The sequence below is a fragment of the Arachis duranensis genome, unplaced genomic scaffold, assembly GCF_000817695.3.
Source record: "Arachis duranensis cultivar V14167 unplaced genomic scaffold, aradu.V14167.gnm2.J7QH unplaced_Scaffold_165934, whole genome shotgun sequence".
NCBI lineage: Eukaryota > Viridiplantae > Streptophyta > Magnoliopsida > Fabales > Fabaceae > Arachis > Arachis duranensis.
This window is the reverse complement of record NW_026264258.1, coordinates 1,796,963-1,819,431: the sequence shown is the minus strand read 5'-3', so window position 1 is coordinate 1,819,431 and position 22,469 is coordinate 1,796,963. Positions and strand designations below refer to the sequence as shown.

At 31.7% G+C, this 22,469-nt stretch overlaps 3 protein-coding genes across 4 annotated transcripts; all 3 read left to right on the top strand.

Moving 5' to 3' along the window:
- The first annotated feature begins 803 nt into the window (after nucleotides 1-803).
- On the top strand, nucleotides 804-5,304 carry LOC107476471 (26S proteasome non-ATPase regulatory subunit 4 homolog). Of its 2 annotated transcripts, none has more exons than XM_021137014.2 (10): nucleotides 804-960; nucleotides 1,136-1,249; nucleotides 1,709-1,814; nucleotides 2,046-2,160; nucleotides 2,246-2,455; nucleotides 2,910-3,222; nucleotides 3,589-3,712; nucleotides 4,441-4,544; nucleotides 4,646-4,714; nucleotides 4,922-5,304. In XM_021137014.2, exons 1-10 carry the CDS (start codon nucleotides 949-951, stop codon nucleotides 4,967-4,969), a joined length of 1,215 nt encoding a protein of 404 aa, XP_020992673.1. In that variant the 5' UTR covers nucleotides 804-948; the 3' UTR covers nucleotides 4,970-5,304. The 2 variants fall into 2 exon arrangements, with proteins under 2 accessions (XP_020992673.1, XP_015951783.1); XM_016096297.3 differs by having other exon boundaries at nucleotides 4,916-5,304.
- Nucleotides 5,305-6,785: 1,481 nt separating this feature from the next.
- On the top strand, nucleotides 6,786-17,230 carry LOC127743958 (alpha-mannosidase). Its single transcript, XM_052256214.1, has 28 exons — nucleotides 6,786-7,058; nucleotides 7,229-7,312; nucleotides 7,524-7,612; nucleotides 8,378-8,552; nucleotides 10,517-10,723; nucleotides 10,811-10,882; nucleotides 11,161-11,274; nucleotides 11,361-11,461; nucleotides 11,575-11,668; nucleotides 11,779-11,949; nucleotides 12,245-12,334; nucleotides 12,722-12,787; nucleotides 13,034-13,090; nucleotides 13,174-13,393; nucleotides 13,696-13,826; nucleotides 14,156-14,224; nucleotides 14,318-14,377; nucleotides 14,528-14,599; nucleotides 14,756-14,803; nucleotides 14,910-15,029; nucleotides 15,126-15,191; nucleotides 15,304-15,416; nucleotides 15,507-15,594; nucleotides 15,704-15,814; nucleotides 15,911-16,006; nucleotides 16,090-16,137; nucleotides 16,457-16,525; nucleotides 16,928-17,230. The coding sequence occupies exons 1-28, from the start codon at nucleotides 6,789-6,791 to the stop codon at nucleotides 17,117-17,119; spliced, it is 3,093 nt and encodes a 1,030-aa protein (XP_052112174.1). The 5' UTR covers nucleotides 6,786-6,788; the 3' UTR covers nucleotides 17,120-17,230.
- A 665-nt stretch (nucleotides 17,231-17,895) lies between these two features.
- LOC107478127 (senescence/dehydration-associated protein At3g51250) lies at nucleotides 17,896-20,813 on the top strand. The gene is made up of 4 exons (XM_016098280.3): nucleotides 17,896-18,761; nucleotides 19,114-19,280; nucleotides 20,221-20,305; nucleotides 20,484-20,813. The coding sequence occupies exons 1-4, from the start codon at nucleotides 17,896-17,898 to the stop codon at nucleotides 20,665-20,667; spliced, it is 1,302 nt and encodes a 433-aa protein (XP_015953766.1). The 3' UTR covers nucleotides 20,668-20,813.
- The last annotated feature ends 1,656 nt before the right edge of the window (nucleotides 20,814-22,469 follow it).

Here is a 22,469-nt window from a genome sequence, read left to right as displayed (position 1 = left end):
TATAATAATAATTATTATAGCACTTTAAATGTATATTTATTGTATTTAATTAGTACTTTATATTTTAATTGAATAATTCTCATTTTTTATCAAGTCATTAAAATTTTTGATGTGACATTATTAGCAAGAAAAAATTGACTTAACTCATTGTAAAAAAAATGGTATTAACTTCTATATTAGATAAAAAGATAGATAGATGTTTATAATATTGACAAAAATTTATCTAAAAAACAATTAAACTGATGTTGTACCTGTAAAGATGGATTCTAATGGATAATACTATCTATTCGGATAATAAATAAAAAACTATCTAACATTTTTAAATTACTTTTTTTAATCTAACTCTAAATTTTCAACCACAATTCTATTCCTAACCTACTTCAAATGAGAAAAAAAAGGAAAAAAAAAGGATAGTTAAGTATTAGTGAAGGGTTGGGAATTAAAAGTGAGGTGAGGTTAGAGTTGTGATTAAAAATTTAGAATTCAATTATGTTAGAAGAAGTTAGAGTAACAAATATTATCCTGTGTGATTCCAATCACTCTATCCCAATATATTTTTAAAAATAATAATAATTATTTTAATATATCTGTTAAATAGAATGGCAAAATTAGTTTAATATTTTTATAAGATAAAAAAACCTGTTTTTTTATAATCTTATTTAAGATTAAATATTATAACAACTCAACTTATGTTTTTTCAAATTTGTAAACCGGCTTATGCATATTTTTCTAAAAAATAGCGGCACTTCCTTAATATTTGGCAAAACAAAATAATTAACCTGTAATAAATATTTTTTTTATATATATAAAAGTTTGTTTCTTCGCGAAAATAGCTCTTCCCCTACTCAGCAAGTAAACCTCGATAGTTCTTCAATATATCCGAAAAGAACTCGCTTGCTCTCGAAAAATTCGATCTTTGGCTTCGTTTCGCTTCTGAATCCTGCAACTATGGTGCTCGAGGTAAGCCCTGATTCTCTTCCTTCCTCAACGAATCCCCAACACAACCATTCCTACATTTCCCCCTTTTTTTTATCCCCTGTAAGCAATTAGGGTTTTTCTTTCTTGCTGTTACTTCAACACTGTTATTATTAATTGTTGTTATTATTATTGGTAATTGTTATTTTGGATTCGATAGGCGACGATGATCTGTATCGACAATTCGGAATGGATGCGAAACGGGGATTACTCTCCTTCTCGCTTCCAAGCTCAAGCTGACGCTGTCAATCTTATTTGCGGTGCCAAAACCCAGGTTCGTGGTAACCCTAATCATTGCTTTTTTAATAATTTAGTTGTTTTTCAGTAGAAATAGGAGAAGTGGTAATTATTTGCAAATCAAATACTCAAATTTCACGCTTTAGAGATGAGAATTATGTATCAGTATTAGCTGGGAAGTTTGTAATTTAGAGCTGTGTTATTTGTGAATCTGCTGGATAACTGGAGGTTTCAGTCTTCTCACTTGTGAATATGGTGAAATAATGAATGTTGGGTACCTTGTTAATAAACCATAACTGAAATATCAATTTGGTGAAACAAGATTTCTTACAAGTATATTAATGGAGTTATTGATACATGATGTAGGAACGGTGTTTCCCAAATTGATGTAGGAAGCTCTTACTTTTTGTTCTAGTGTTCGATTGTAGATTTGATGCTTAGGTGATTAATTGCATGGGATTCTCTTGTGCTGATAATTTTTGTGTTGATAATTCAGTCTAATCCAGAAAATACAGTGGGAGTTCTCACCATGGCCGGGAAGGGGGTTCGTGTTTTGGTCACTCCTACCAGTGATCTGGGCAAGATATTAGCTTGCATGCATGGTTAGTTGTTATCTTAATATGTTTTTATTCCTCCTCTATGTACCTTTTCTCTTACCTTGCCGTGTGTATCAATGTAGCTTGATCTTCTTTAAACCTCAGTTACGTTAGATTGAAAAATATTTATAACAATCTAGCATTGTACTTTTTTTATGTATTATTGTACTATTGTGCTTGGATTATCCTGATTGTGAAAAAGCTGATTTCTCTTTCTTATTTTTCTTCCTGATTTAGGATTAGAGATAGGTGGTGATATGAACCTAGCCGCTGGCATTCAGGTGGCACAATTGGCTCTTAAGCATCGGCAAAATAAGAAGCAGCAGCAAAGGATTATTGTCTTTGCTGGAAGGTACAAAAAACTGTCCCTTTCTTATTTAATTCATTTGTTTGTAGCTATTTTCTTATCTAATTATCTCATTTCATGGTTTCTAAAGTCCTGTCAAGCACGAGAAGAAAGTATTGGAGATGATTGGAAGAAAGTTAAAAAAGAATAGTGTTGCACTTGACATTGTCAATTTCGGTGAGGAAGATGAGGGGAAGACAGAGAAGCTGGAAGCACTCCTTGCAGCTGTGAACAATAATGATACCAGCCACATTGTTCATGTTCCAGCTGGTACAAATGCTCTTTCTGATGTGCTTATAAGGTTTGTGAATTCAATTCATCTTATTTGATTTCTGTTTCTTACTTTTTAATAAGGATTCCCATTTGATCCAGGACTTCTTCTTTGAGGAATTTGTTTATTATCTGCTCGGCTTCTATCCAATTCTGTTCTGTTTTCTTCCAATTCTGATTGGAGTTTGGGGCTTTGGACTCTTGTGCTTTTTCTTTTAATCCTTTCCCCAATTATTTACTAGCTCACCAAATAGACATTGGCTCGTCCTTCATATATTTTCTTTGCCAAACCCAAGTAGCAGAAATGGCATGCTTTAGATGGCTCTTGTGAAATATCTGTCATACTTATTCTGTCATCCTATTTTTTTTGTGTATGTTAGAGGATTCATTGTTGCTCCGACTCTTTTTTAATTCTTTCCTGTAGTCCAATAACAAATTTGCTTTCCCTATTGAGAAGTAAATTTTGTAACCTTGTTTTGTGGCAGCACACCTATTTTTACTGGCGATGGTGAAGGTGGAAGTGGATTTGCAGCTGCAGCAGCAGCAGCTGCAGCTGGTGGTGTATCTGGATTTGAGTTCGGTGTGGATCCAAACTTGGACCCCGAGCTGGCTCTTGCTTTAAGAGTTTCAATGGAAGAAGAGAGAGCCAGGCAGGAAGCAGCTGCAAAAAAAGCTGCAGAAGAAGCTTCTAAACAAGAGAAGGGTGGTGAGCAGCAAGCCAGCTCACAAGATGCAACAATGACTGAGCGTGCTAGTGCATCAGCTTCAGAAGCTGAGACAAAGACAAATGATATGATGGTTGGTGCTATTTGTTCTTTTAGGCAGATTTATTTTTCTGTTTCTTCCTCCAGGGGATTATTCATCCATTTCACAAGATGAAACAATGTCACCTCTCGATCTTTCAAAGTACCATTCAATTTCTGGATGGTTTAGAATAATTCAGATGGACAGACATCATTGGCTTATTAGAAGCTAATTTTTCTTTTTTTCTTTTTTTTTTCCCTCGTTTGAGAAACGCTGTTTTAATACTCCCTTTTTCTGGGCTGTTTTTATTTTTATTTCTTTATATATCTATTGTTTTGATTAAAAAAAAACTTTTCTTTTAAAAGTTTACTTCTAGTTGTATTGTTTGCTTTGGTTTAACTTACCTTCAAATTGACGCAGGATGACGAGAATGCACTACTACAACAGGCTCTTGCAATGTCAATGGATGATCCTGCGATTAACCAGGAGGCCAAAGATACAGATATGTCTGAAGCAGCTTCAGATGATCCCGAATTGGCACTTGGTGAGTTAAAATGTTTATTAATCTTTCTTCTTTTAAACATTGGGTGCGTGCTCTGTAAGTCTATCTTTGCATACAGTCTTGTCATCCATGAGAAGTACTTTCTTGTTATATTGCTTGATCATTTATTTGGTTCTGAATTTGAGAAACTTCTATCAATTATGTTGGAGTTTGTATTAATGGTCGTGCAGGTATCATTTCATTGCATTGAATTGCTGTGTCTATATAGATTATTAGTTTATAACACGCCTTGCCTTTCTTTTATAAAGAACAAACATGTGCCCCTCAGTTACGACATATATGTACATGTCACATCAAATATGATATAAAGATGACAAGTGTCTGTGCATGTTCAATCTTTTTTCCTTTTCTGACTTGAATGTGACATGATACGATAGAGACTATGGCATTTATTTATTTATTTATTATTATTATTATTATTATTATTATTATTATTTTTTTTTTTTAAATACTGAACAAAGATAAGACAAGTTTCTCCCGTAAAACGGGGATGTACAAAGCTTATATGTATTACATTGTGAATAATAATTCTTCAATCGTTTTAATATTATGCATATGCTGCGTATGTATCTAATAATTGTTACAATTTGGTGTCTCCTCTCTGCTCACTGTCACTGCTTGCAGTGTGTTGTGTCTTCATAAATTTCCAGAATTGCCTTAGATGTTTTGTTTATACTGATTATCTATTTCATTATTTTTATCACTTGGAGCTCTCCAATTATCGGTAGCAGATAGTTCAAAGGACTCATCTAGCCAGTCAGACATGAGTAAATTGTTGGCAGATCAATCCTTTGTGTCATCTATCCTTGCTTCGGTAAGTTTGAAAATTTCAGTAAAATACAGCATGTGCAATCAGATGTATAAACAGAACGATAAGTTATATGTTCTCACACCAATATTTTGTTTCTTCTGCAGCTTCCTGGTGTTGACCCAAATGACCCATCTGTCAAAGATTTGCTGGCCTCCATGCAAAATCAATCTGAGGCAAGTCTGCCTTAAATTTTACTCCTCCTGATTCATATTCTTGTCTTTGTAAACTGAATTGGATTTTGTCGTGTGTCAATGACTATGTGCTGGACAGGATATGTATTTCTTTACTGCCACCCTCATTAATTTGTTTAATGTTCCTGGATTTTGTTACATTTAAACACTGCTGCTATTTTTCTGATTGTGCTATCTTGTCAGTCTCAGCAGAAGAATGATGACAAAAAGCCACCAAGTGAGGAGGAAAAGAAGTAATTTGGAGAATCTCTTGGCTGCGTCGGGTTTTGATTTCGTTTCCTTTGATACATAATGGTAGCATGTTGGATTATGGTTCTAGTAGAGGCATGAAGCATGTTGAATGTATTTCAATTATTGATTCTCCTCTGCTGATTGGAAATGATGTATGTCTTAAAGATTATGAATGAAGGATTGATCAGGTTATAGAGGTTATTATTTGTCATGCCTTATTTTTTTCACCATGGTATTGATATGCAACGGGGGCATTAAGGGGAAAGTACATGGTCTTGTGGTGAATGAACATACCATCCTATTTTCAAGTTTTACTTTAATTCCACTTTAAAGCTTTTTTATGTTTTTACTTTTTACATTTTGCTTTTATATACAAAATAGCCAAAAATTCAATTTGAAAGGATCTATCCCCCTCATAATGTGAATTCTCATTATGAGGATGTATATAACCCTATTTCGCCTTGGTATAGTGTGGTATGGAATGAACTTAGTCGATCATTTAATTCTAGATTCTAAGTTCATAACCCTAACCCAATTTTAGTTTTGGGTGGAATCGATCTACTAATTATTTGATTTCTTTTAGGAAAATAAGAAGGGTTGGATCTTAAATTAAGAAATAGATAGATTTAAGAAGCTAAAAAAGGGTATCCTGATGGATCCTATATTTTGTGGTGAAGCAATTCCAATGGATCCTATATTTTGTGTTGAAGCAATTAGTATTTTTTCAGTTGTTGCTCACGGTATCTTTCGGTCTAATAGATCAATGATTAATCCACTGCAAATTTGACTATATCCATTCATTTGTTAAGTATTAACGTTTTATTAAGTGATTATATGAGTTTAAACTTTAAAGATTACACAGCTAAATGATAGTATCTTTTCAAATAACTTTGAGAACTGGGATTGAAGTTTGAACTTCAGTCCTTGTCCGAATGTCCCTCGTGATTATCTCTACCTATTTAATATTTTTATAGTTTCCTAGGCCGGCACCCTAAGGCTGGATCCTTTATTGGAGTCAATATTAGTATATTACCAATCTCATTTTCATAGATTTTTTCTTTTTATTATTTTCGAATAAATATGTTAAATAGTTATGTAAGAATGATATTGATAGAGTGAAAATAATCACTTTTTAAATAATGAAGGAAAAATATTTTTATAAACAAATTTAGATGTACATTTGATGAATTGAACATTCTGGTATTTTATGTTTTTATTAAAAAAATATTAAAAATTATTTTTGAAAAACTAGTTAAAATATAAGTTTTAATTTCCATATTTCAAGCATAGACGTTAGGTCAAATATAAATTAATTGATAATAATTTATTGTAAAGATTGCCACTATAATGCCTTATCCTTCTTAAACAATCACAAGCACATTGTATGTAGTGGGATGTGATTGGCACTTAAAACAAATCCATATATTGGAACTTTCTTCATAATATGTAACCTTTTTATTCTTTAATGTACCTTAACGAATTATTACATATGAAAAAAAAATCAAATTGGATAATTATTTGCAAACTAGAAGAATATAATTTATCAATAGAAACCTGAAAAAATGGGTTTAAAAATATGATTGGCAAATATTTCCCACAATAATTGCTAAACATAGATTCCACATTTTGTGATATTGTAGTATTATTATATTAATGGAATAACACTTAAGTCTTAACCTTTTTGTTTTGACTTTTGACTTTTCTCTTGGACAATACCCTTCCCTTGTATCTTTCAATAATAGTGTTATTTAATTTCAACAACTAAAATTTAATATCTATATATCTAAATGCTAAAAGACACATTTCTGATTGTAATAAAAAGCACATGCAATTGCAAAGCATGGTGGGGTATTGGAAAATGAGAAACATAAGGAGTTGTTCTTCTTCAGCTTCAGAGTCTCTCTTCTCATCTCTTCTTATTATTCTTCTTTGTTTCCATGGCACACTAGTTTGTTCCAAATACATAAAGTACAACACTGATGCTTCTATAAATGAAGGGAAATTGAATGTTCATTTGGTTGCACATTCCCATGATGATGTTGGTTGGTTGAAGACCATTGATCAATACTATGTTGGATCAAGAAACAACATTCAGGTTCTAATAGAATTCATAATAATCATGTTCATAAGATTATGCATATTTTACTTTTTATTATATTTTTTTAATATAGTACCATATGATTATTGACTTGTTAAACTTTTGAACTTTGGTTTTTTGAATATAGTTTGAATTTTTTATTTTTTATTTTTTATTTTTTTTGGTAGGGTGCATGTGTTGAGAATGTGCTGGATTCGGTGGTTATGTCTCTTCAGAGAGATCCAAATAGAAAGTTTGTGTTTGCTGAGATGGTAAATTGAATATTCCATTTCTAATATGAATCTATATTAATTGTATCTATTATAGTTTTAAATATAAATTTAAATTGGTGTGGAATTTATGTGATTATTTGTTTCATATGGTTTAAAGATTATAATCAGCATAATTATTTGATACCCTTTATTTAATGAGCAATGATTTCATTATTTATTTACTTATTTATTTATTTATCATTTTCTTAAGGCATTCTTTCATAGATGGTGGGTAGAACAGAGTCCAGAAATTAAAGAACAAGTGAGAAAGCTTGCGGATGCTGGCCAGCTTGAATTCGTGTAAGTGTGTGACTGAGTGTTTGGTTAATTCTTTTATTTTATTTAGTTGCAAGTTGAAATATTTTGATCCAAAAAAATTATTTTTGAATATCTTATGATCATATTTTGTGTCAACACTCGTTCTACTACTTTTAAATTGTAGTGTAATATTTATTAATATTTTACTTTTGTATATTTAAATAAATAATTATTCTATTGATCTCTATAATTTTGTTAAATTTGCAATTAAGTCTCTATAATTTTTTTTCTTTCAATTGAGTCTCTACATTACTTTTAATTTAATTTTATAGTTAGATCTTTTATAGTATAAAAAAGGTTAAAGTTAATTGAATATTTCTTCAAAAATTAAAGGTATTCATAATTAAAAGTTTAATTGGATCTTTGACCGCATGTATTTTAAAATAAATATTCTGTTAATTTTAATATTTTTGATATGAATATAACTTAATTACAAAATTAAANATAGATAGTGGAGAAAAAAAAGTAACAAAAAAAAAAAAGACTGAGACAGGCATATGAAGAAGTGGTTGAAAGAGTATTTTAAAAATGTTCTTTTTTAGAAAAATGTATGCCAAACTAGTCATCTTTAATAACTCAATTTATCACTAGTATTAGAGAATATATGAGTTTTGAATATTTTCTTTTTCTTTTTATTTTATTTTTTAAACGAAACCTACTAAAATTTAAGGCTAGTAAAATAGATATCTCCTATAAAATTAAGTGAAGATAATCCTATGATTAATATTGTTATTATTATGTGATTAGGAATGGAGGATGGTGCATGCATGATGAAGCAGCACCACATTACATAGACATGATAGATCAAACAAGTTTGGGACATAGATTCATAAAACAAGAGTTCAACAAGACACCTCGTTCTGGTTGGCAAATTGACCCTTTTGGACACTCTGCTGTTCAAGCTTATCTTCTAGGTGCTGAGGTTAGTGCTTTGTGCTCCCATGTCTCATGTAATTGGTTCTATAGAAAAATATTTGGTATTGATAAATCAATAGAAAAGAAAAGAAAAAAATTGACTAATAATCTCTAGTAAATATAAATCAAATATAACCCATGTCAATATTTAAACCGACATAATCAGTCATAAAAAAATTACCAACTCACGGAAAAAAAATTGACATAATTAATTTGAATTGGTCGAATAATCAGCTCATTCATTTTTAAGTAAAATCAACCTTATAAATCACGTTTTATACAATTTTAATTCAATATAAATTAGTCTTTATTCTATTAGATTGAAAAATGTAAAAGCATATTTAAACTTACGTCTTAATACGAAAGGAACTCTAAATCTTCTCTTAATGAGTGGAAAACTCACTACAATTTTCCATATTTATTGTTAATTGAATACCATTTGTCTTTTTATGTTAAAGAATCACCAACTTGCTAACATGGTGGTCCCTAGAATAATAGTTTTTAATTTTTCATCTATGTATGTGTACGGTAGATATAATTTTTTTCCCTTCAAATGTCATTGTCATTTGTCAAGTTAATTTTTTAAATGAATTATGTCTCAATAATACATTTGGCATATTAAAAAAAATAAGGGATTAGATTGTGTCTTTCAAGTTACAACATCAATTTTATAAATTAATAAGAGGATAAATTAAATTATTGTATTTGTTGCATGCATTGATCAAACTATTATTATTTTTTAAATATTTAATTTTTACATGCTAAATCACATTTTCTATGACTTGAATGGGACGTTTAATTTTATGGTGTTAAATATAAACTATAAAGACTAAGACGATCAATCAGATCTATTTTAAAATTTAAATAAGTGGCCGGTCGGTCAAACAAAGGTAAATAAGAATGGTGTTGATTAGTTTGAAAAGTTCAATTTAAATGGATAAGTTTATCTTTAATTTCCTTTGCATGACATATTCATATGAATGGAATATACATGGGTTGAACGCGGCGAATCGGATTTAATATCCAAAATTTTTTAGTTTGCATCTCATCCGATTTGCATATTTGTAGATCGAATCAGATTGAATTTCGGATATATCCACAAAATGTATAAATATTTTAAAAAATTTATTTTTATTAAAAAAGTATCAACAAAATGTTATTTTTTTATTTATTTTTAAAATATTATTAAATATATTCTTTTAAATAATAAAAATAAAATAATACGACATATGATAATTATTAATTAAAATAAAACATAAAAAAATTTACTTCTTTTTTTGGATCTGTAGATATACAAATACTTACATAAAATTTGTAATCCAATTCTATTAATATGTGGATCGGATCGAAAAATTGCAAATCAGATGAATATTCGTAATTTTTAGATTAAATTTGGATAAATATTACAGATCGAACCACACACATTATTTGTGTAGTGGATAAACTAAAGGGTTCTTTTATCAATTATCATAAAATAAAACGTAAAGGGCTTATCTTTTCCTTTACATGACATATTCATATCAATAAAAAAGGAAAAAGAGAGAGAAATTTGATTTTATACGTGACATTATTTGTCTAGTGGATAAAGTAAAAGGTTCATTAGTAAAAAAAACATAAAATTCATGCTATTAACAATAAGGATTATTCATGATATTTATTTATTTTGAATAACATATCAAATATAAGCCTGGTTAATGGAAAAAAAAATATTAACATTAGAGTTTTCGTTCTATTCAAACTAATTACTAATATCAAGAGTTTATTGCATGCATAAGATTTTAGTTTCTAAACAAAATTCGATATAACTTAGTACTAATCTTGTTTCATAAATTCCACGTACTAAAAATCAGTCACTGACTTAATTACTATATAATTTATATATTTTTTTAATTAAATAATTAATCACTAGAATAATTTTGTCATAGTAACATAATTGTTGTTGTTTTGATGTGTTTGTATGAATGATTGCAGGTTGGTTTTGATTCAGTACACTTTGCTAGGATTGATTATCAAGACAGAGCAAAGCGCAAAGTTGATAAGTCACTTGAAGTTGTGTGGCGTGGTTCCAAAACATTTGGTTCTTCTGCTCAGATTTTTGCTAATGCTTTCCCTGTTCATTATAGTGCTCCAAACACTTTTAATTTTGAAGTCAATAATGAAAACTTGATCCCATTACAGGTTCTAAAATGCTCATGCTATTTTACAAGTTAAATGTATATATATCTTTGCATATTTTGTTAAGTATATGGCTTATTGCATGTGCAGGATGATCCTCTTCTTTTTGACACCAATATCATACAGCGTGTTGAAGATTTTGTTAATGCTGCTACTAGTCAAGTAAGACAATATTTAAATTAGTTCTTCGAAGATTATTCATGAATCAATATGATTCTTCAGATGCTTTAATTTAGTGCCTAAAAAACGAGTCAAATTAGTCATTTTAGTAACTTGTTTCTGATGTGTCACTCTTAAGTACACGTTACGGATGTGACATGTGGCAAATTTTACCTCACATGTCAGCAATTGTTAGCGACACATCAGCAAAAAATTAACAGAATGACTAACTTGACTTGCCTTGGAATTTTTAGCATTAATTCTTTGTACTATTATTATAGGCAAGTGTGACAAGGACAAACCATATAATGTGGACAATGGGTGATGATTTCCAATACCAATATGCTGAAAGTTGGTTCAAGCAAATGGATAAATTGATTCACTATGTTAATTTGGTAAGGGGTTTATATGGTTATTATATACATGTTTTGATTGTATATGGAATTTAAATGCATTCTCTATTGTGTTTAATCTTTTTCAGGATGGGAGAGTGAATGCCTTGTATTCTACTCCATCTATTTACACTGATGCCAAAAATGCTGCTAATGAAACATTGCCATTGAAAACTGATGATTATTTCCCGTAAGAATCTGTTAGAGGAATGTTTCTGTGACTAATGATTGTTTCCGTTGTGTTAATATTTTATTCTGTTGGTGACTTATGCACACCACATGTTTGATGATTTGTTCTTATAGGTATGCTGATGGAGCAAATGGTTATTGGACAGGATACTACACGAGTCGCCCTGCCCTCAAGCGATATGTTAGGTCGCTAAGTGGATACTATTTGGTATAATTTAATGTTCCAATCATGATAAAATTTGGTGGGATTTCCTTGTTTTTTGCCTCCTATGGTTCTGAACAAATTCAATTTGATATGCTGATAACATTTTGTTATAGGCAGCACGGCAACTCGAGTTTTTGGCTGGAAAGAAATCTACAACTGGAAGTAATACATTTGACCTTGGAGAAGCTCTTGGAGTTGCACAACACCATGATGCTGTCTCTGGCACAGCCAAACAACATGTAACTGATGACTATGCTAAAAGACTTGCTATTGGAGCTTCTAAGGTTAGGAGCTTGAACTTTTCCTAATCTGAATTTTGATAATGTATCTTGTTCGTCTCAATTGTCTTTAAAATTTAGCCAGTTCTTGTGAACTGATTCATTGAAGTTTTGCCTAGTAAAATGGACTTGAAAACCTCAAAGAATTGATTGTGGTTACTTGACGGAATGGAAGAAGGAAGGAGAGTTTTCGAACGAAGAGAAGGGTCTAATCAGTTGAACTTGTAGAATTAATTATGATTAGTAATAAAAAGTTGAATTTAGAATAGTGTGATATTCACCAAGCAATGTTCTCTTGTAGGCTGAAAAAGTTTCTAGCACTTCTCTGGCTTGTCTTTCTGGCAAGAAATCAAGTGGTCACTGTTCAGCTCCTGCAACGGCATTTGCCCAGGTAACATTTCAAAACTTCATGAAATTAATGATGTTTATTACTCTTGTCCAAGGAAGAGAGCCTTGGAACAACAATTGAGTTGTTTCCTTGTGACCTTAAAGTCACGGGTTTTTGCCATGGAATCAGCCTCCGATGTTGAATCAGGTTAGGCTGCCAACATTACATCATTTGAGTGTGACTCTTTCCAAAACACCGGGTAATGCAGGATATTTAGCACTGAGTTTCCCTTTATTACTCTTGTCAAAGGTTCTAGCAATGAACAAATGTTGAAGTAGATTGTGTCCATATTGTCTTAGTAGATATAAGTTGTAATATCTTAATCTTGATTATTGAATTGTTTGTCACTTTCTCTTCTCTTTTGTTTTAATTATTATTTGACTTTGGCAGTGTCAATTACTCAACATCAGTTACTGCCCACAAACAGAGGACAATATTCCAGAGGCTAAGAGTTTGGTAATATTTTCACTATTTCTTCTTATTGTTGTATGTACTCATTTATTCATATGTCTTGTACACCAATCTGACACACAACTATCCACCATTACATGAGATCTGAGAACTATCTTGTGTTGATCTCACACACCATCTAACGATAGAGAAGTGTGTGCCGACTTGTGTACGAGGTGGAAATGAATACAACCAACATAACTCGGTTTATTCTAGTTAAATTTTCTTAAAGTGAATGTTTTTTTTTTCTAGGTAGTAGTATTGTATAACCCACTTGGATGGAATCGTACTGAGATTGTTAGAATACCAGTGAGTATCCCTAATTTACTTATTATGGCATTATGAATAATTCAATTCCAATACTATGCTGAAAGGTAACAATTTTGTACTAGGTTAATGATGATAATCTTGTTGTCAAAGATTCTTCTGGAAATATCATTGAAGCACAGTATGTGGACACAGATAATGTAACAAAAAATTTAAGAAGCTTCTATGTTGAGGCCTATTTAGGGGTGCAACCAAAAGAAGCACCAAAATATTCACTTCTGTTTCAAGTTTCAGTACCTCCACTTGGATGGAGTACCTACTTCATTTCGAAAGCATCTGGAAATGGTAAAATTGTTCCCCCCAACCCAAAAAAAATCTAGTAGCAATAGTTTTAAGCCCGTTTCTAACTGTTTGGTAGAAGAAGACAGATATAGAAATATGCAAGATTTTTTTTTTGTCTTAAAACACTTGAGAAAAGATGTAATGCAATTCCTATTTTGTATGGTTGTGCAAATAATAGCTTAATGACGGTTTTCATCGCCATTGTCAAATAAAAATACAAAAAAGATGAATTTTTGTAAGATTTGATGTTCTGTTAATTTTTAGTATTGAATAAGCTTTGTTTGGTGTTTCAACTTGATTGATAGGTAAAAAAAGAAGTCCTTTCCTTTCACAGCTCATCAGCGGCGACACTGTTACCATAGGACCTGGGGATTTAAAGATGTCATTTTCTTCAACTTCTGGACAACTTCAACGGATGTTTAATTCCAAAACTGGAGTAAGTAACTTGAATGCTCACAGTAAAGTGTTCATAATGTTTTGTTAAGTTTTAATTGAGTCATTAATCACGACTATAGTATAGTGCAATGTTAGCAACCAATAAATTTTGTCATACGCTAGAAAGAACAAACTAGTGAAGACTATTACCAGATACCAGCTATTAGCACAATATTGGCACAATCATAAAGTCTCAGTTCTCATATTCCATAAACGATAGATTTCACAGCATAGTTTGCTTCTTGATGGAATTTTTTTGGCCAATTCATATTAATTCTATGGTTTTCATTCATGTCAAGAATATTTCATGATCGCTAAAAAATTTTGCAGGTTGATATACCGGTTCAACAAAGCTATCTCTGGTATGCTTCTAGTGGAGGCAGCTTTCCTGATTATCAGGTGTGTGATTTTCGCACAAACAAGAACATCCATTCTAATAAAAGTTTAAATTATAATGTTTGCTAAAGTGGTGTGAATGTGATCTCTCTGCAGGCTTCTGGTGCATACATATTCCGGCCTACTGAATCCCGGCCAACTGTTGTTTCAAGATCAGTAGGTTTCTTTTCCAATCAGTAGGTTCATGGCATTAGTTATAACATAACACAAGAACTGTGATTACATGATTTCTCAATACATACAATATTACATTTCCAATTCCTTTGAAGCTTTATTATTTAAATATGTTTTCTATTTGATATGCAGATTCCCTACAAAGTAATCCGCGGGCCACTAGTTGATGAGATTCATCAAGAGTTTAACTCTTGGATTTACCAAGTCAGTGTCCTTTAAAACAATTTTGTGTTTATTGTCTTTTTTCTTTTTAAACATATAATGGTATGTCCTATTATTTTCAAAATACTTAAATGGGTTTGCTTTATCCATAAGCATGTCATTTGCTACCTATTTATTTGTTTCATTTATTTTTTGAAGGTTATTAGGCTTTACAAAGACAAAGACCATGCTGAAGTTGAATACACTGTGAGTTGCATTCTTTGGAATAGTGAGAAGCCACTTTTTTCATCAGCCAAAATAGAATATTATGCTATTAATTGTCTAAGGTTATGAAACAAATTGTTTTATGAAGGTTGGTCCAATTCCAACTGATGATGGAGTTGGAAAAGAGGTGATCACACAAATAACAGCAAATATGGCTACAAACAAGGAGTTTTATACTGATTCTAATGGCAGAGATTTTCTGAAAAGGGTAACTCTTATGCCAATTTTCTTTTGTTTGTAACGAAAAATCCTCCCGGGAAAGATGTTCAACATTGAGTTTTCTGACTCAAAAATGTTTACGCAGGTTCGTGATTACAGAGAAGATTGGCCTCTTCAAGTTACTCAACCTGTGGCAGGAAACTACTATCCAGTAAAATTCCTTGGATCTTTTACTTATTTATTTTTCATAGTTTATGAGCTTCTATGATATTATGGTATATTTTTGTCATAATGCAACTAAACTACTTATTTCTTGTCTGTAGATTAATCTTGGAATTTATGTTAAGGATCAGAAATCTGAACTCTCTGTCTTAGTTGATCGTGCCACGGGTGGAGCGAGCATTAGAGATGGAGAGATGGAACTAATGCTTCACAGGTATATATAAACATGCCATTTCTTTCAAGTTCAAGATTGTTTTACTGTGAACAGTTACAAACTGCTAATGGTCAATGCTTAATGCTCCAGGCGTATTCTCCAAGATGATGGTAGAGGAGTAGGAGAAGCTCTTGATGAAATAGATTGTGCAAAAGATTATGGATGTAAAGGACTAACGGTATGGCAATGACCCTATAATTAAATTCATTCTCGCGCGTCCTGAATAATAGATTGGGTGAGAAATTTTTCTTTCATGTTTTATGTAATATCGAATTTGCATGTATCAGGTGAGAGGAAATTACTACCTTGGCATCCACAAGCTAGGATCTGGTTCCCGGTGGCGTCGGGCGACTGGTCAGGAGATTTACTCACCCCTCTTGTTGGCTTTCACATATGAGGTATGAGTCAGTTATGCATGCTTGCTTCATGAAATAATAATAGTAGTTACAAACTTACAATGTTAAATATTCTGTGGCATGTTATCATTTGTTCAGAGCTTGAAAAATTGGAAGTCATCTCATGTGACAAAAGGAACTGTCTTGGAGCCAAATTACAGCTTGCCTCCCAATGTTGCTCTGCTAACTCTTGAGGTATATCAAAATCAGCATAGAATGATATAACTCTCTTGAATCTTTCAGAGTTAATAATCTTTTTATTATTATTATTTGTGTAGGAGTTGGATGGTGGAAGTGTGCTTCTCCGTTTGGCACATCTCTATGAGGTAAAATCTATGACTATCATCATCCCCCTCCTTGTATTTTACTTTCTGATGAACCTAGCAAAATTAAGTAATATTTTCTGTCTGAAGAATGCTAGAGGACCACCGAAATTTATTGTTTTTGCTCAGTAGTTAGCCATTAATGTTTAAAAATGTAGACTAAAAGTATGTTGTTGAATTACTAGACTAAAGAAATTGGGTTGATAGCCAAAAATAATGAATTCTACTAGCCCTTGAGCATTTCTTTTTGTCTCTAGCTGCATTATTTTGTAAACTGTGATGTACTATTCATATATTTCTCTTATATTTTAAATGAAATTAGCAAAGTGAAGATGCTGAGTATTCAACTCTGGCCAAAGTTGAATTGAAGAAGTTGTTTGCCAGAAAACAGGTACATAATACTTATTCTCAAACCCTCTTTTTTTTTTCGCACCCTCATTTTTTTGCAAGATATTCTCAGTTGTTAGTTAATAATTAATGATTTTATTAAGCCCAATTTCTTTAGGTAAGGAGGCTTGTATGAACCAATAATCAAATTTTAATTAAGGAAAATATTAGAGAATTAATATTTTTAGTGGATAAAAAATAGAAAGTTAATTAGTGTTGACTCTAATGCAAGGCATTTACTAGTCACTTAACATTTCTCTTTAAGCAAAGCATTTTTTCCCCTTTTATTTGTTTATTTATTATGATCAAATACTTCCTAGGAGCATACTTTAGATTAAGTTATCTCACTATGTTAAGTTGTTAACAACTTCTATGATATGTGCTTGGTGTTTAATTAATTGTTCAGATAAAAGAGTTGAAGGAGATGAGTTTATCAGCTAACCAAGAGAAATCAGAAATAAAGAAAATGAATTGGAATGTTGAAGGGGAGATTAATGGAAAAGAACCTAAACCACTTAGGGGTCGCCCTGTTAATACTTTCAATTTTGTTGTTGAGCTTGGTCCTATGGAAATACGTACATTCTTGCTGAAATTTTAGAGAACTATGTATTATACGATCTATTCTCAAAAGTGAACATTGGTTTACATAAATAAATAAAAATTGAATAATGATGATTTCATTTGAATAAATAAACATGGTTCCTATTAATGCAGTCTTTATTAGTATTTGCAAAAGCTTATTCATCTATTTAATAAAAGTGGATCATAATTCCTTATTGCACCTTAAAAAATGTTTTATGGTGTGAATGTCAAAAAGTTTAACACTTATATTTAATTACGTTATGTTATATCAATAAAATAATTATATTTTATATTAATTATATGAATAGTCGTCAAAAAACAAATATGATTAAATAACTCAAAAATATTTTATACTATTAATACGTTAAAATTCAACTGAAGAATTTAATACTCCAAAGTTTACAAACTGTACATAAAAAAATGTTATTCATTAAATTTGATTTATGCAAGTCCATATATGATATAACGTTTATGACAAATGAATAAAACTTAAAAAGTATATACCCTTGTATTTCATTATCTATTTATTAAAAATTCCTTTTTTTTATATATATAAGTAATTAAGTATGGGCCTGATAAAAATTAAATCGGATAAGATAAAACAAAAAGAGAGTTTATACCGGTATTTGCGCGGGAAACTTCCGAGTTCGTTAAACCCTTGGCTCCGATCCTTTATCTTATGCCACGTGTCCTTTCAGACAGTTACAACCGTTAGTCCGTTACTTTCTTTCCCTCTCTCCATCCCAAAATCCAAACACAGTTAAGGACCTTCGAAGTCTGAACCATTCATCAATGGCTCTAGAAAATCCTAACGTCGAGGTTTACCCTTCCGTCGACGTCGATGTCGGAGACCTCGTCGAGAATCTCTCCCCGGAGAAGAAAGCCACTGCTGCTGACGATGACAGCTCCAGCTCCTCTTCCTCCAACGCCTCTCCTTCGGCGCCCCCCGCCACCGAGGAGATCCTCATCACAGTCCCCGGCGCCATCCTCCACCTAATCGACAAGGAGTACAGCGTGGAACTCGCCTGCGGCAACCTCACCATCGTTCGCCTCCGGCAAGACGAGAACATCGTTGCCGTCTATGCCGATCTCGCCGGCGAGACACAGTGGCCGCTGGCGAAGGACGAGGCCGCCGTGAAGGTGGATGATTCACATTACTTCTTCTCCTTCCGTGTCCCGATCGAATCCGACGATCAGAAACCGAGCTCAGCCGCAGCCACAGAGGTGCTGAGTTACGGCCTGACGATCGCATCGAAAGGACAAGAAGATCTGCTTTTGAAGCTCGATGAGATTTTAAACGAATGCAGCTGTTTCACCGTACACGAAGTGAGTAAGGATGCGCAGAAGAAGGGGGAAGCGTTGGACGGATCGGTGGCGGCGGATGTTTCGCCGGAGGATATGAAATCGGAGGAGAAGCAGGAATTGATGGAGGAGATGAGTGCGGCATATTGGACAACATTGGCTCCGAATGTGGAGGAATACAACGGAACGGCGGCGAGGTTGATCGCCACCGGATCGGGGCAGCTGATTAAGGGGATATTGTGGTGTGGAGATGTGACGGTGGAGCGGTTGAAGTGGGGAAATGAGTTCCTGAAGCAGAGGATGGCTGGTGGTTCCGACGTCGAGGTTAGTCCTCAAACTATGAAGCGGATTAAAAGGTAGGATGATATTTTTTCTCCATTCATTCTAAAATTATTCATCTAATTTTTACAAAAATATATAAATATTAATTAGATGTTCTGGATAATATCAATACTAAACAAAATATTTCTTATTTCTCATGTAATAATCTTCTTTATAAATTGATTATAATGGCTCTAAATTTCATCAACAATAATCTGCTTTAAATGATGGATTTAATATTGCAATATGTAATAATTAAGATTCAAAGGGTTATATTAAGATAAATCCTACTATGTAGAAATTTAATATTACTATACCATGGAATGTCTAAAACCAAAGATTCAGATCTATGATGTATTATTTTTTATTTTTTAATGTTGTATATAGGGTTAAGAAAGTGACTAAAGTGACAGAGAAAGTAGCCAATGGGGTCCTCAGTGGGGTGGTGAGAGTCTCTGGATTTTTTGCCACTAAAGCATCAAATTCAAAAGCTGGGAAGAAATTTATCAAACTACTACCTGAAGAAGTTGTGATTGCATCACTGGATGGATTCAGTATGTCAATTATATCATTCACTTTCCTTTTAAGGGAGCTAATGATTCTACATGCATAAATGAAATGCTGTTTTGAGTTCCAGGTTCTAGGCAAATAATCACAAAAGAGAAATTAGATAAAATCCTGTATCTTCTTTAATTTGGACAGAGCCAAAAAGTATGATGTTTTCTAATTAAAAGGAGAGGGAAATAAGATGTTACTAGAAAAAATAAGATAACAGAATTTAAATAAAAAAATATTCTGTTGAATGTATCATAATTTGGTAACTCAGCAGGGTGATAAATGTTCATCCAAAAGACCAAAACTAATTGATACATTCTTTCCAAAACTTGGAATTCTTGCCTTCACTTAGTTCAATGTGCAACAGATTTAGAGAACTCAAAATTTCAAATCATGTTTTTATCAATTCAAAATAGATCACTTTTATATAAAAATGCATGTGCATGAACTATGAACTATGAACTATTGCATAAGATTTTTAGAAATTATATGGAATAAATAATTATGAAAAATCAGCTGATATATGGTCTATTACTATTAATTCCTAAAGTTCTTTTGCAACATTAGTATATATAAATTGCTACTTGCAAACTTCATGAACAGCTTTAAATCGGTATTCTTGTCCAAAACTGCTATTTGTATATCAAAATTAGCCACTAAAATCAGTCACTAATGTATTTGTATATAAATACATGTGTGGTTTAATTTATTTTAAATATGTATTTATATTCTAGCATATATTTTATACTGATGACTGATTTTGGTGTACACGTAGCATAACTCATTATTGTCTGTAATATTGCAATGCTTTTAGTTCATTTGCTCAACAATTTTTTTCTAACTTGTTTGCAATACTCAGTTGGTTATTATACTGATGATGTAACATTATTAAATATGTCATGAACAAGATTTAATGTTATAATTCATTTTTGTGAATAGTTAAAGTATGTGATGCTGTTGAAGTAACGGGAAAAAATGTCTTAACAACATCATCAACTGTGACAACTGAACTTGTCCAACACAGGTAAATCTCAATACATGCATAATTCTTAAGCAAAGCATGTTCAAATTTTAAAATACTAATTGTCCCTTATATTTCTGGTTAGAAACAAGACTATGGATTTATTACTCAGAGTTAATTCTTTAATATTGCAATGATGACGTTGATGAGAGAAATTTGGCAATGTGTGTATTGCATGCAGATATGGAGAAGAAGCTGCAAAGGCTGCAAATGAAGGGCTAGATGCAGCTGGTCATGCAGTTGGGGCTGCATGGGCTACATTTAAGATAAGGCAGGCCTTTACTCCAAAGAGTTTGATACAACCTGTCGACGTCAGCAAAGTTGCATCTAAAGAATTAGAGGCTAGGAAAAAAAAGGCCAAGTGATGATGATTACGATTTATGGCATGAGTTATTCAATATTTTAAGGTTTGATCACCATCTTAATATCAAAACTTTAGAGTCACCACTGCTATTCATTAATTGCCCACAATACTCTTAGGAGAGGTGGCCATATTGTTGTTCTATAGATATATATTATAGATTAGGACTTAGGAGAACGCTATAATGCTAATCTAGTGGTATTGTAAGATTTTAGTATTATATAATTCTATATACTAACATTTTTTATTAAATCTACATTATTAGATCGTTTTAATGTATCATGATGTACCAAGTTAAATTTGGTTGTTTTAAGTCATCCCCCATAGGTTATTTGATCTTTATTCTTTACCATGAATATATATAAACTCTTGATAACTGGGATTTTATTGCTTTAATTTGGTGGCAAGAACAATACTCATTTTTAGAGATGAATTTTGCAGCTTAATGAATTTCAGAAGTCATTTATGATCACATTTCAGTTTGACTTTGTGAGAAAAGATGCTTAATATTGTGCCGCATTTAGTTTTCCGTATAACATTTTAAATTTGAATGTGTTAAGAATAAGATTGTATTTGTAAAATTAGCCCTTACAAGTTTTTGTGTTGAACTATGAATTGAGTTGACTGAGATTGTGACACCAACCCAACCTCGTCGATGCCTTTTTGTGCCTCCACTATAGAAAAAGTATCAAATAAAATAAATCACTGGTGTAGGTACATTGTACAGTGTTATAGTTGAAACATGCATTTCTTATATTTTACATTCTTTTCTCCTTGAATAATTTTCTCTTCTTTTCTTTTTCCTGGCTAAAAGTTTATGTTGAACAATTTTGCTAGAAGATCATAACAACAATCAACCAATAATCAGTTAAAAGAATTCAAAATCTTATATTACACGTCTAGAATCTAAAATTACGTATTCCAAAAACTTATGGTGATGGGTTATTAACTGTTTATATATATATAATCATGCTAATACCACTAGTACTTAGGATAAGCACAAAATAATAACTGTTAATTTCTTATCTTCTCTTTGACCTTCTAGAAGTTCTCTCTCTTTCACTTCATCTTTCTTTCTATTTTTTCTTTTCTTTTCCTTTTTATCTAAAGAAAATTTGTAACAACCAAGTTTAATTACTTTATCTATATTCACAACAAAACTCAATGTTTTAAGAGTTTCCAAAGTGGTTTTGCATGAAATCTCAAAATTATCCCCCTCTATCTAATTCTATATATGGATGTAATATACCAGGATGTAACCAAATTAAAGTATTATTTTTAGATTACTTTTTCTCATATGAATAGTTGAGCGAAAACTATTACTCATTCCATGTTATGGAAAAGCGTATCTGAAAAAAAAAAATTAATTGTCATAACCTTTTTTTTCGGTTTTTTATTAACCAATAATACTTGTTCAACCAACCACCTCTATTTGTCTTGATCCAATTTCTGAGCATAGATAAATCATATTCAGAGAACTGTGGATACATGAGTGGTCCAAAACCTGTTGGCTATGGCATCTTAGATGATGCAGACACTTTCTAATAATTCTTTTTGTTTTCTTTTTTGGAGGTGGCCATTATTGGAGTACCAACTTATCTTATGATTGTGACAAATGACACTTTAATTTTAATTTCCTTTAAATGTATGCCACAAGATCTAATTTTTTATTTTTTTTTCCAATTCTTATATTATATATAATAAGACTTTAATTTATAAGTATTTTCAGCGAATCAAATGCTTCTTTTGTGTGGAAAGCTGCTTCATCATTCATCAACCATACTATATATATAGGACGTGCAACTT